Source organism: Poecilia formosa, unplaced genomic scaffold (assembly GCF_000485575.1).
Source record: "Poecilia formosa unplaced genomic scaffold, Poecilia_formosa-5.1.2 Scaffold64, whole genome shotgun sequence".
Classification (NCBI taxonomy): Eukaryota; Metazoa; Chordata; class Actinopteri; order Cyprinodontiformes; family Poeciliidae; genus Poecilia; species Poecilia formosa.
In genome coordinates, this window is record NW_006800003.1 from 977,533 (window position 1) to 991,164 (window position 13,632).

Below are 13,632 nucleotides of genomic sequence, written 5' to 3' on the forward strand. Positions count from 1 at the left end.
CCTGATATCTTTTTCCATTTCACGGAACCAACACACAGCTTAGAGTCTTTAATTATTGACCAGAAGCCTGTGTCCTCTTGGCTAAAGTACATATTGCTCCTTGTGTTTAGTCCTTTTGACTAAACACAATAGAGTACAATAAGGCATCTACAGTAGGATTGAATTACAGCATATTCCCATTAAGCCAGTTAAATGTATTATCTTTACTAGAATGTGGATTGAGGCTTATTGTTCACCCTCATGAAGGGGAATTGCAAACATGAGTAAAAGTGCATTTATTAAAATAAACTTTTTCAGATGGACTGCATAAATGCATTTAGTTTTTTTTTTTTACATTCTTTTTGTTGAGCAAAAGCTTTTAGGCTTAACTTAGCTGAGATTGTCACAAATGTATATTTTTGGCAGACTTTAGCCCATTGCCGGAATTTATTTACAGTCGTGAAAGAAGAAAATGGTTATAGTCTAATTTAAGTAGAGTTTTTGTATTTTATTTGAATAACATGCTTTGGCTGCATCAGGCAATAGATGGCAGCAAAATGCTTTTGAATCTAGAAGCAATCAGTTTTACCCCTACTTTGCAGATAACTGTATACTACTGCAGTAGTATACAGAAGTCATATGTCTAAACTTATTGATGCATGATAGAACCTGGATAACAAGTCTTTTCACACATATTGATCTCTAGTGGAAAGCAGTTTCTGGGTGCTGCAGCTTCATTGGGCTTTTTTGTGTCAAATCATTGAATGCCACCAACTAGCCAAGTCCAGTATGACTGGAAGTCTGGAGTAAATTCAAAAATGTTTTATCAAACAAATTTGGATTAAAGCACTTTTGAAAATAAACTTTAAGCAGATGTTAAATATACTATTGAACATGTCTCTAAATTGAAAATCATCATAAACGGAAGTTAAGGCTTGAAAATCAGTCCCTGCATATGTAATTGTATTTCACTCAGAAAATTTTAATAAATTAGCCTTTTCAATAATATTCTAATTTGCTGAATATGACTAGTCTCCAGACAATGCTATTTGTGTTTTTTTGTTGTTAAATGCACATTTCAAAGATAGATTCCTTAAAACAGTTGAACTAATTGTCTGTCTATACAAATTTATACAAAAGTAAATTAAACATGAAAAGATTATTTCCACAAACAGATTTATTGGGTGGCTGGATAGAAAGGCAATAGCCCATGGCAGTATTCACATAAGAACCGCCTCTGGTGGTGTATTCCCGAACTAAATTCAAAACAAAACATGCAAGACCTAATTTCAAAACATGCAAGACGCTGAAGTGTGCAAAGAAAAACGTTCGATGTAGCTAAATGCCGCCTGTAATATGTAATTATGTGGCTGTAGAAGTTCTGGGCGGGGAAAAGTGCTCCATTCGACACCAGGAAGGAAAAGGAAACGTCTCCTCTCTGCTGCACACACACACCGGGGACTTCGCTCAAAAGCTAAGCCAGAACCAGGAAGCAGAACCCCATGGAAGCTCTTTGTGGACTCTGACACTTTAATACCTTCAACAGGGACCGGTGTCCTGGTACCCTGCGCCGCACACCGAGTCTCGTGTAGCGGAAATAAACACCGGATACGAACCGCGGCTGCCAGCACCGAGGCTTCCGCTGAGGAGGACCGAGCCGATGTTCCCATGGAGGTGGAAGGAAAAACCAGCATGTAGCAGGTCGGTGTTCATGTCTGTGTTACCCCCGTTTCCGTTTCTATTCGGGCATACAGGTGGACAGACTTGCTGGTTGCGTACAAGCTGCATTATATGATGAGAATAGTTAAATAAATAAAGCTCTCGGCATTATTGAGCTCTGCAAACTGCATTAAAAATGTCTCATTTTTGCTTTTAAGGTAATTAGTGACTTAATAAAACTTTATGGCGTCCTTAATGTGTTTATACATTACATATTCACGAACACAACATTCAAGTCTCATCGTCTTGAATGATGAGACTTATATGACTTTACTTCATATAATGTTTATGAAGTAAAGTCAGCTTGCGTGGGTGATGTGTTTGAAGAGCAATAATTAAATTTAACTTTTTTTAAACCGTATTTAAAAAGTTTAGAAATTTAAGCTTGTCTTTCTTTCTCATTTTTTCTTCTATAAAAGAAAACAGACAACCTATATCAAATTTGACATATTTATTGACAAAATCTTTTGTGGGAAACAAAGTAAAAATGACTTATTTATTTTTCTCCTTTTTCTGTCATGAAATGGTCTATAGTAGTTTCATTCTAATGGTTAAAGCCAGTGATGTGGTTATTTGCCTAGGGTAGCATTAGAAGGAGAGAGTGATTGTATTGGTTTTATGCATGAGTTCATGAGGGGAGAGTTAGCATCCCCTGTTTGCTGTTGAATATAAAGCTACCAATGTGCTGTGGTGTTTGAACCCACTACATTTCACTTTCTAACCTTAATCGGTTGGGATGGTCAGATGAAGCAGGGAAGGCCCCATTGACAACTGCCTCTGGTTAAAAGAGCATGTTGCCATGAAAAAAAAAAAAGTTGAATTCCTCGTAGATAAATTTTGATACCGTCCTATGTTAAGTCAGACCAAAATTATTTTTACTTGGCAAGGCCAGCAAAACTGAAAAATTGATCACACGTCATTTTTTTTTCTTAGTTATTGTTTTCTTCACATTTAGAAGTTTATATACACCAAGATTACTATGTATTTCTGTAGGAAATGAGATGTGTAACTCTTGAAAGATAAAACAGTATAGAAGACACAAATTTTGGAAAATTAATCATTTTACATCCCATCTGTGTTTCAGACCATTAAAATTGGTGGGTGAGACTGGAATTAAGTATGGTAATAATGAAGCAGCAGGTGAGCTAGCAGTATTGCCACTTTTAAAATGTGGGAGTTAATTTATCTGTTCAATACTTGCTTGTTTATGGCTTGATGACAAATACAGATGTTTAGTTGTCAAGATACAGGTTGCTCTTTTGATCACTGCTTGGTGTCGCAGTGGTTAGCACTGTTGCTTTGGGGCGAGAAGGCATTTGCGTGTTGCCCCAAATCAAGAGCGGGTTCTCACTGGGAACTCCAGTCTCCTCCCACAGTATAAAGTCATGCATGTAAACCTCTTTGACTTTCCCTTTGGTAAGAGGGTGTGCATAGTTATGCGTCTCTGTCTTGCTCTGTGATGGACTGTCCACAATGTGCCCTGCCTCTCACCCAACGGCCGCTGGAGACAGTAATCCTTAAAGACTCATGCTTTACATTCAGAGATAAAGAGTTTTTGACTTACTAAAAAGGTACCAGAAGGATCCCAGCTGCAGAGCTGGGAGTCTCATGGTTACACAGTCAGCAGATTCGTGGGTGTTATCAACTGCAGAGATTCCTAATCTTAATCCCACCTGCAGAGGCACTCAAAGAACCGCAGCTGTCAGAGCACAGCAGGACAGGCTGACAACTGCTGTGTGCCTCACTAATGCTATGAATTGTTGCATTAGTCATCCTTTCGTTTTTGGCAGACGAGAGCAGATGTAGTGTTTGATGCTGCCTCGGGTCCACTAATCAGTGGGCGTAAGCCAGCTTGTCCTCTTTTAGTACCCTTCCTGTGAGCTTGCAGGGAGATGCTTGTAGGCTCAGTAGTTGACTTCAGCATCCCCGTTAGACATGTTGGTCGGATTATTAATTGTTTTTGCCCACATTCAGAGGCTCATTCAGACCTCCTCAACAGAGCCGGACCTCCCGCTTTAGGGAAAGGTTAGACTCATCCAGATGATTAATCCCATCTAGCTGCACACTTGTGGGATTGTTATAGATGCTCACGACACCTCAGCTTAAATTCGTCTGGACTATAAACGAGGCTGAAGAGGGTGGGAGGAGGGCTCATCATTAAAACACATGACAGATGTGTCGCAGATGTGCGGAAATCAGACAGATCGGGTCGGGTCAAGTGAGCAGAGGCTTTGCAGCAATGTGTGGGGGGGGAGAGAGAAAAAAAAAACGGGATCAGAAGCGCTTCATCGTCTAAAACATGTGCAAGTGTTTGATAATCTGGTGCATTAAGAGATTATTTCAGCAAAGTGGGCTTGGAGTCATTTTTACTTATTGTGTTTCCCTTCCTGTTGCTCATCTTCCACTTTCCACGTAGTATAACTGCTGATTTCATCTACAGTGCCTGGAAGAAGCTTTTACACCCTCTGAGCTGAAGATTTCTGTGTCTCAATTTATGTAATATTAGAAACATACTATAATAATAAAACATACTAAAGTTTGATTTTGCAAAGAGACATGTGGATAAGTTCAAGGGGCAACACATACCCTCATTGCTGACAAAAACAACACACCCGTAAATATATATATTTTTTTCGTTTTGAAACATCCTACAGGTTGCAGTGCCGCTGGCTATGAAGAAGCGAGCAAAGAGGGCGCTGAAAGAGGAGGAGGAGAAGGAGGAAGTGTTGTGCTGCTGCGAATATGTGAACAGACACGGGGAGCGCAGCCACGTCGCAGCCTGCTGCTGCGACTGCGAGGACCTGGACGACGCCTGTGACAGGTGGGAGGAGATAAATGTGAAGAAAAGCTACTCGGGACTGAAGATAGAGTATTTGTGTTGTGATTTCTTTACTGTGAGAACTTGAGAGGTTTTAAATCTGAGAACATAAAATATTTCATACAAATACCAAGATATACTTTAAGGTCTCACAACCCAACCGTGGGTTCTGTAAAAGGAAACCCCTTTTACAGAAATGTTTGTAGGAAATCAGACAAACAAAATGGCTACACGTTCTTCTTTATCTCTTGCCCAAAAGTCCATGAAGACTTGTTAGGAAGTGGAGGAAAAGGAATGTATTGATGTGTGCCAAATAAAAAAGCTGGAGCTGTTAACTCTTTTGGAAACATGTTGAACCATTTGTGATAAATTCAAGCCTAATGGAGGCTGTAAAAAAAGTTACTTTACCCTTTTTTTTTGTTTGTTTCTTTAGGTTTCTAAAGAGAGAGCCTCAGAAACCGGAATCGTTGTCGCATGTGGCTGCAGTCGTCTCCGACCGGATCCGTGTACCCTGGTTTTGGGGCGGAGCCCGTAAACTGGATCTGTCCATCGTTCCTCCTCTCGTCCTCCTTCCTGCCCTGCTTCACCTCGCTGCTTTCCACTTCCTGCTCGGTGTGCTGGTTCTGACGGCTCTGCCCGGCCTTGTGTTGTGGTACTACTTCTTCACCCACCGCAAGAAAGGACGAACACTCTTCTTCCTCAGCCTGGCCCTCTTCTCCTTGGGGTACATGTATTACCTGTTTGTCTCAGAGGTGTTTCCACGTGGGGATGTTGGTGAGGGCGAGCTGGCGGCTGTGAGCATAGGGGTCGGCCTCACCCTGCTGACTCTTATCTACACCAAGAGAGATCCTGGCATCGTTCGGCTGGATCAACAGGCCGTCCACAGCACGGTGACATATTACAGCGCCCCGCCAGACAAAGACTCTTCCTTCAATGGGGGGATGCAGGAGGCATCAATGACGGCAGTCCAGCGGATCGGATCCTCGGAGCAAGAGGGGCTGGAGTTGAAGGAAAGTGGCCGCAGGAACTGGTGTTCAGTGTGCAGGGTTGTGCGGCCGCCGAGGGCGGGACATTGTCGGCTCTGTGGCGTCTGTGTGCTTCGTCTGGACCACCACTGTGTCTGGTGGGTGTCTGTCAGTTTGTCCCAAATCTCAAATGTACAAAGTTCACATCCAGTCAGCATACATCTAGAATCTCTGCATAGTATATACTAAAGTACATAAATAAAAAGACTGTAGGAGTCATGCTTAAAGTAGATGAAAAGCCAAGGAGAAATAATGAGTCTTTACAACAGATGTAAAACTCTCAAGGGTTGAAGATGGTCTAATGTACATCATCAGGCTGTTCCAGAGTCCAGGAGCAGCAGCCCTGAAGGCTCTCTCACCTCCAGTCTTCAGCCAAAATTCAGAGATTTTCAGCAGTAATTTGCTCATCTGAGCTTTCTGTTGGGATTATAAGAAAAATAGCAATTCGAGGAAGTACTGGCGTACCAGTCTCTCTAGATATTTAGGAACCAAGTAGAAAAAAATAGCACACTGGAAGCCAGTGAAGTGAAACTAGTATGATATGTGGTCACGCCTTTGCTTACCAGTGTAAAGACAGGCTGCTGCTGCAATTGAGTAATTATAATAATCCCACAGTGATGGCATGAAGGCTTGGATCTCTCTCTCCAGATCTTTGATAAGGCATCTGGCTTCTTCCTGGAGGCAGCAGAAAACTTCTGTTTCACTCAAACGTTTTGCAGAAGGGCCTTGTTCTTGAACAGCCCAACTTAATTTCTTACCTCTAATAGGAACAGTTTGCTTCAGATGCGAGAAATGTTACACAATTGGTTGTTCCTACATTAATACAGTTTGGCTTCTGATCTCAAATCTGTTGAACATTTGTAAATGTTGCTTAAGAAGAAGAAGAAAAAAAAAAAGAAAAAAGCTCGATACCAAGAAATCACCCATGTTCATTGAGGTCTATTGATTCTGCCAAGAAAAGATTCAATTTTTACACAATAATTTTATGCAATTTTTGCCTCCAGAAACATCTAAAGCTGTATATTGTAGAATTATTGCACACATGATTTGAATGTATAATTAGTTTTCTTGCTATTTGTTCAGTCCCATTATTATTAAGTTAGAAATAGTCCAAGGAAAGCATTTCCTTACAGTCACCAGCCCACTCCAGTTAGTGTTTCTGCTCATATTGCATTCATTGCTCATTTGTCTGTGTGTCTTTACTGTACTTGTGTTTGCCCCGGGGGGCAGGATAAACAACTGTGTGGGCCAGGCCAATCACGTAAGCTTCCTGCTCACTCTCGTCTTCTTCCTGCTGACGTCCCTGTACGGCATCGGCCTGGTGCTGCGGAGTGTGTGTCCCCAGCAGAACGTCCTCACTGCCTTACTCTACTGCCCTGGAGTTTACACCCAGTACAGGTTACACTTGGCCCTATTTTATTTTATTTTATTTTTTTAAAATCTCATCTATGTGATATACTGCCATTTTGAGTTACAGGTTTTGCCAGAACTTATATATAATAGCAGGCAAAAATATTCATACCTTTTGAGCTTTTGAACATAGTGTCACTTTACAATCAGAAACATTTGTGTATTGTATCTGGATTTTACGTGATATACAACAGTACACTGAAATTTCACTTGTATTACAGCCAACCAATGTGTAGGATTCTTAATGTTAACAACAGATTGCAACAGTTCTGTGTTAACCTTGATATCGGTCAAAAATACATTCTTCTGGAGTTCCAGTCACACTAATGGATTTAAAAAACTGCAGCTTTCTCAGTTAATGCAGTAGATGATTGGAGATTGTAGAACAAATATTAACATTGTCCTATTTCGTTCCCAAAATGTAAAACTCCATAGCTACTAATGAGCCTGTTAAATTCTCTCTTTATTGTTTATTATTTCTCAGAATCAAGTTATCCCTGTTTTTATCGGTTAAAATAAAGTCTTAGTTTTCTGGGGGACTTTCAATCACCAGGTACATAAATGCTAAATCACCTATTCTGAATGTTAGATCTTGGATATTTTGCACTTTACTTGGCTGTGGAATGCCTTGTGCACTAAATTTAGCACAGAGAATACTCTATGGCCCTCAGTCTTGTTTTCTGTGTTGGGTTTACCTTAAGATATCTGCCTTGTCCTTTCTGTTTTCTCTAGCTCTGCTCTCTGCTTCACCTGCGCATGGTACTGCAGCATTGTGACCGGCGGTCTCCTGCATCTCCTTCTAGTGCAAGTTATAAATATCAGCTACAATGTGACGGAGCGGGAAGCCCGTGTCGCACTGAGGGAGAAAACCGCCCGCAGCGCCTGCTGGGGACTCGTCGTGGACACCGGCGTTCACTCTCGAGGTCTTTGGAGCAACTGGACTGAGTTCATGTCCATGGGAGACAAACTGAGGCTTTCGTCTCCAACAGACCTGGTGTGAGACACAATATAAGGGTGGTAGAAAGAGCTTCTGACCACTGGGTGGCAGCATTGCCTCTTCATCTGGCAGTAGTTTTGCTCTCGGTCTCGAGCAGTTAGCATTGCTCAAAGGTGTTTCTGCAGCTCTGGAGTTGCTCTTTGACATTTAGCGATAACTACTTCACATCTCAATGCTGTGAATTCACCACCGTTACAATGACTGACAACCGGGACCTCATCTATGCAGCCGAATCCACCCACGGCATCTTAGTCTCGCACACACAGCTATCACTGCGAATGTTTTCCTTCAGACTCGGACTCTCAGCTACATTGCAGTGCCTTGGCAGACAACTGGGAGAAAGTTAAACTCTAACAAAGAAATAGGACATTTTCAGAAAGATTCCTCTGGATCTTATTTTATAGATCAAGATTCAAAATGTGGAAAAATGGGCAATTCTGATGAGATCATAATTAAATCTTTTTATTTTTCTACATCCAAAATGCTGTTCGTGTTACAGTGCAGGGGCAGCTCAGGGCAATCCTAGAAGAAAGTTTGTTAGGGGCCGGGGGCAGCGTTCATCTTCCAGCAGGACAGCTGCTTTAACCACAGTGAAATGGTTGCAGTCAAAGCATAATCATGAGCCAGAATGGCCCAGTCAAAGTTCAGAACTGTGTTCAGTTTGTGTAACTGATCATGTATCATTTTTCTTCCATTTCACAATTATATAGCAGGTGTTTGTTTATTACATAAAATCCTAATCCTATACTTTGAAGTTTGGGAATTTTCTAACATAACCACTTGAAAAACTTTAATCATCTTTGCGAGACTCTGCAAACCTCATTTATCTGTCTCAAACACTGACGCCACTCGTCTCCACTTTGCCTTGCAAATTGCATCTTAGGTTTTCATATCAGACAAATGAAATGTCTTGGCACAAGGCTAATTTAGGTACTGTGGTAGATGATTGCATTTGTATAATTTAAGCTGCTTTGTATTACGTTGTCGTCGCACTTCCACATGAAAGCACTATAATGTATTCGATCAAATGCACAACTGTCAGCTTGAGTCTGGGGAAATTTTTTATTTTTATTTTTGGTAACTTTCCACTTTTACTACGCTTTAGTTTCTAATAAAATATAAACTCTTTTGTATTTAAATAATTTCTCTGTTGTACATCTGCGGATTTTGAATGGATTTTATTTATTTTACTAAATGAAAGTGAGAAATGACCGAGCCTTTTCTTTATCACCCGACACTGCTGGAGTAACGCTTTGATGCTTTTGTCCGGATTTGCAGCTCGTCGCCTTCAGACGGTTTCTCTCTCAGACGCTCCTAATGGACGGGAGCAGAAATCTGGCAGAAGCTCTGCCACTTTCCTGCTCAGCTTCTGCCGTCGCACCTCTCTCTCCCTTTCCCTCCGCAGCGTGGTGGGAAACTGCCTCCAGGCCTGGAAACACCTCTGCAGGACGCGCCTAAAACACAAGCAGATGGAAGGACAGACGAACACGGAGCAAGTGAGCATTAACGAAGTGGATCAGAGGGACCGCTGGCTAGACAACATGTAATTAGTCTTCACATGGTGCTTGGCAGCTAGGCAGCTGTTGGGGCTTCACCTGTAGCCTGCGGTCATTTAGCAGAACCCAGACCAGACAGCTGACGCTTAAAAATATTCCTTGAGGTTGACAAAGATATTACATAGATCCGTTTTTACATCTGTAAAAACGAGGATCAAAAACATATTTTGCTTTCAGTTAATATTTTAACACACCATTGGTTCATGTAGACTATGCAATGATTACCATCAATATTCTTAGTCTGCCAGAATATCTCAGAAAAATGGACTTATGTTTGTGACAAAATATAATAAGTTCAAGTGTGAATACTTTTTGCAAAGTACAAATAAGGGGCTGCATCTTTCTCCTCTCGGAGAGCAGCAGCTGCGTAAGAAAGGGATATCGGAACGTTGTTGGATGGTTGTAAGTTGAGAAGGTCATCAGGAAAGTTGGAAAAATATTTGAGATTGAGAAGAGCTTTTCTAGACACCTGATCAAACGATTTTAGTTTGTGCAGTACAGAAAAATCCATCAACTCACCTGAAACCAGAAAAATGCATCCAGGCTTTTAGAGCTGGAAGTGACTGTAGGTCTTTACAGCTTGACTCAGTTTTATATGACCTTGCCTGTCTTCCTCAGTGACATTGTATATACCTTTAATACATATGCTGAGAAAAAAAACCCCCATTGTCCTGAAGAGGCCTCATCCGCTCCTGTTGGCAGGCTGCGGAGGAAAAACACTGGTTTCTACCAGGAAAAGTGCCTCCTCTACAATCACACCCTCGCTCTCTTGTGTTTCATGCTCTGTCGGGCAAGTCCACATTTCATTTCAGATGTCTGCAGCTTTCTTTGTGTAAAGAGATTCAATGAAAACACTTTTTATGTTTTCTTATTTACTAGTCTACCTATAAACACTGGGGGACACCAGGACAAAGAAATGCATTGTCTTCATGTTCTCGAAGGTTTTGTAAGCCTGCACGTTCTAAAAACTCTGCTTTATCTATAATCTACTAACCAAAAAAACAACAACTAAAAAACAAAAAGGAAGAAAACTCTAAAGTATCAAACATTTCATAGAATATGTTTTTAAGTATGCATTTAGATTGTGAGAGGTCTTAAAATAGTGGATATACTTCAGTTTAAAGGAGAAGTTTTTAGATCTTGCTGATACATTTTGTCCCACGAAAGAAAAGCAGCAAAGAGTTCGTTTTTATCGGGGCTACATCAGAACAAAACGCAGCGTCGGGCGAGGCAGACCTGTCCCGGTGTTCCTGAGCCAGTTTTCGACGGTCCCACTCCGCCAGCCTCTGCAGGGTCACATAGTCCTGCAGCGCAAGCAGGAACCTTCTCAGAGTCCGCCTCCGATAAAAACGCTCGGCTCGCTCTTCCTGAATCATCCGCAGGTCGACCAGCTGAAACCAAGATAAGGATGTTGTGACTGATAAGGTAATAAAAAGCAGGTAAATCCCGTTTACCCGTTATTCTATCCATCATATATGCAGCAATAGAGTTTGCAAACCGATTTTTGTAAGCTTGAGAGTATATAAGACAGATTGTGGCAAAATGTAAACTGGATTTCTCATGACTTTTCTTCTGATGTCTGGTGTGCTCCTTCCTAGTGCTGTTTGTTCACAGATGTTCTCCCCTGAAAGCGTCACAAAACAGCTGAACTTATGCTTTCATTTGAATTTTTACTTTCTTTTTATCTCGAAACTGCTGCTCTGCCAGGTTGGATCTAAATAAAATACATTTTGGTTGCAAGTTTATAGGCTATGCACAGAAACCTTTGCAAGGTAATGTATACCGTTCATAAAAGGAGTATACTCACTCTTTTCCAGCAGTTTAAACTCCAACGCAGCAAAAAATGCTTCTGCAGTTGGTCAGCACAGGCCACCCTCTCACGCTGGGTGTCTCTTGCATACTGTAGCCATCCCAGGGTGCACTGCTTCAGCAGGAAGAGGTTGTGATGACTCTCGGCCAGCTGGGAAAAAATCAGCGGAGATAAATTAGTGATACCCTATAATATCCGAAACAAAGCAATATAGGACAGATTGTTGTTCCTTTACAATTAATGTTTATTGCATTAAAAATATTTAAATAAATAAAACTGTCGCGCAGTGGTTATGTTTCTCATACAGACTGATGTATTCAGACACGTCTGAGCTTATCTAAGCAACATAGGAGAGGTTAAGATGCTGGAGCACTGTATGATCACCACAGTGAATTACAAAAGTATTCAAATCCAGAAATTTTTGTCCCTTTACAGCAAACCTTAGAGCATTTTATTAGGATTTTATGTGATACACTAATACTGAGCAGTACATAATCATGAAGTGTTTTCTCTTGCTAAATACTTTTTTTGCGCAACCAGAGATCTGAAAAGAAGGCTGCGCTTTTGTATTAAGCCTTGTAAATCAATACCTTTTGAAATTACATTTGGCTTCAATTACTGCTGCACGTCTTTTAAAGGTGTGCCTCTAACCGTCGTTGCACATCTACAAACAAAACCCTGCATGTGTTCTTTTTTTGTCCAAAATAACTAAAACGGCTTACAATTGAACTATAAGGGGAATGAATACAAATACATTCTGTGCTTTCATTTATTATATTGCATAAAATAAAACAAAGTAATTTCACTTCTGTGTGGCAATTATGCACTACTTAGTGATGGTTAATTACATCAAATCCCAAAACACTAGACGGCAACTTGTGACGGCAACGTGACAAAATGTGGATGCTCAGAGTATGGATGGGTTTGAAAGTCACTCGTTTTGCTTCTACTTGTATGTTATGAACATACAGGATGATGCAAGAGTATTAGGTATTTTAACATGTCCACAGCAAGATGGGCCTTTTAATATTTAAATAAATGGCTAATATTATGGTTTGTTGTCATTCTGCTGTCATAAATGCCGCCTGATAAGTATAGTCTTCCTCTGAGCCAGAATGAAGTGTTTTCTGTGTTTATATGTTTGTGAGTTTGAGACAGGCTGGCTTTGAACGTCACCGCACTGCACAAGACGTTACCTCCATGTTTTCACGTCTTAACTGCATGAGGCGTTTCCATGGCGCCAGGCCTCGATGCGACAACAAGGTTTTGTTATGGTGTTGACGGGCCAGTCTCATGAGCTCCTGACGCCTTTTTAATTGTCTTTGTCTTTCTGCTTCTCTCTGGATGGACGCAGGGAAGCAATACTTACATCTTGTGTGCAACTTGTACAAACTTGCATCAGGTGAATAAAACAAAAAAAATACTTCTCACCTCTCGTTCCAGCCTCTTCTCCTCCCTCTTCTTTTCGGCTGCCTTGCGTTTCTCCTCCTGTTCCTCCCTCTGCCTTTGTTCCTCGGCAGCTTTCATCTCAGCCTGAAGGTTCAGTCATTAAAATATGTGCAATTAATGCATGGAAATATGGTTACTCTGGAAGGATTGTCAGTCTCACCAACTTTTCCTCTTCTTTCCTTCTCTTGATTTCCTCGATCTCCTGCCTTCGTTCGGCACGCTGTCGAGCTCGGGCTTCCATGGCTCGGGAGAGGGAAAAGAGAGTTTCCAGTTTTTTAAGGCCAAGGAAATCCTTTTTTTTTTTTTTGTAAAAAGAAAAATCTGAATTCTGTAGGTCAGCAAAGACCTTGAAAGCAATAGAGGTTCTTAGGAAGGCATGGCATCACTTTAAGCAAGAAAATGAAGAAAATAAAAAATTGTATCAAGGGCATTTCACATTGTGGAGATAAACAGTCGTGTGTGTGTGGGTTTGCAAAAAGGTAATAAAATCAGGCAAGATTAAATATGCATATAATTGTATGTTTGTGTCTGAAACTTAGTCACAGCAGTTGAGTAAAGATGTGGAATAATGAAAGAGAAAGCGACTCTACCAACTGAAGAGAAAGAGAGAAAGATAGAGAGGGAGAGAGAGAGCAGGTGTCATGGAAAAACATCAGTTTCTTGTTTTTACCCTTTTTGAGCCAAATGAAGATTTTTTTTTTTTGTTTACTTGTTTCAATCCAATGATTTACTGGTATCTCCTTTATTTTTCCAACCTCTGAAAGCAAATGGTATGAGTAGTTTATGAGTTTTTGTGTTGTAATCTGACATCAGAAGCAGTAGGATAGACAGTGTGTTAAAAGGAAATTATTGGACAAGAAATAATTACT

At 40.8% G+C, this 13,632-nt stretch overlaps 2 protein-coding genes and 1 long non-coding RNA gene across 5 annotated transcripts in view; 2 read left to right on the plus strand and 1 right to left on the minus strand.

Annotated features, from left to right (window-relative positions):
- Positions 1–1,297: 1,297 nt before the first annotated feature.
- Positions 1,298–9,157, plus strand: zdhhc23b (zDHHC palmitoyltransferase 23b). The gene is made up of 5 exons (XM_007554557.2): positions 1,298–1,680; positions 4,353–4,519; positions 4,950–5,639; positions 6,772–6,939; positions 7,684–9,157. The coding sequence occupies exons 2-5, from the start codon at positions 4,371–4,373 to the stop codon at positions 7,949–7,951; spliced, it is 1,275 nt and encodes a 424-aa protein (XP_007554619.1). The 5' UTR covers positions 1,298–1,680; positions 4,353–4,370; the 3' UTR covers positions 7,952–9,157.
- The window catches only part of ccdc191 (coiled-coil domain containing 191), a 16,992-nt gene continuing 12,470 nt past the window's right edge, over positions 9,111–13,632 (minus strand). For all 3 annotated transcript variants that reach the window (XM_016672688.1, XM_007554555.2, XM_016672689.1), the window contains exons 12-17: positions 12,924–13,006; positions 12,746–12,847; positions 12,511–12,654; positions 11,312–11,464; positions 10,741–10,895; positions 9,111–9,402 (exon numbers count right to left, since the gene is read on the minus strand). In XM_016672688.1, coding sequence (XP_016528174.1) covers positions 9,237–9,402; positions 10,741–10,895; positions 11,312–11,464; positions 12,511–12,654; positions 12,746–12,847; positions 12,924–13,006 — 803 coding nt within the window. In that variant the 3' untranslated portion in view covers positions 9,111–9,236. The remainder of the gene's footprint in view (positions 9,403–10,740; positions 10,896–11,311; positions 11,465–12,510; positions 12,655–12,745; positions 12,848–12,923; positions 13,007–13,632) is intronic.
- The window catches only part of LOC107836513 (uncharacterized), a 10,158-nt gene continuing 7,362 nt past the window's right edge, over positions 10,837–13,632 (plus strand). The window contains exon 1 of the long non-coding RNA XR_001662428.1: positions 10,837–10,929. This is a non-coding gene — a long non-coding RNA (uncharacterized LOC107836513). The remainder of the gene's footprint in view (positions 10,930–13,632) is intronic.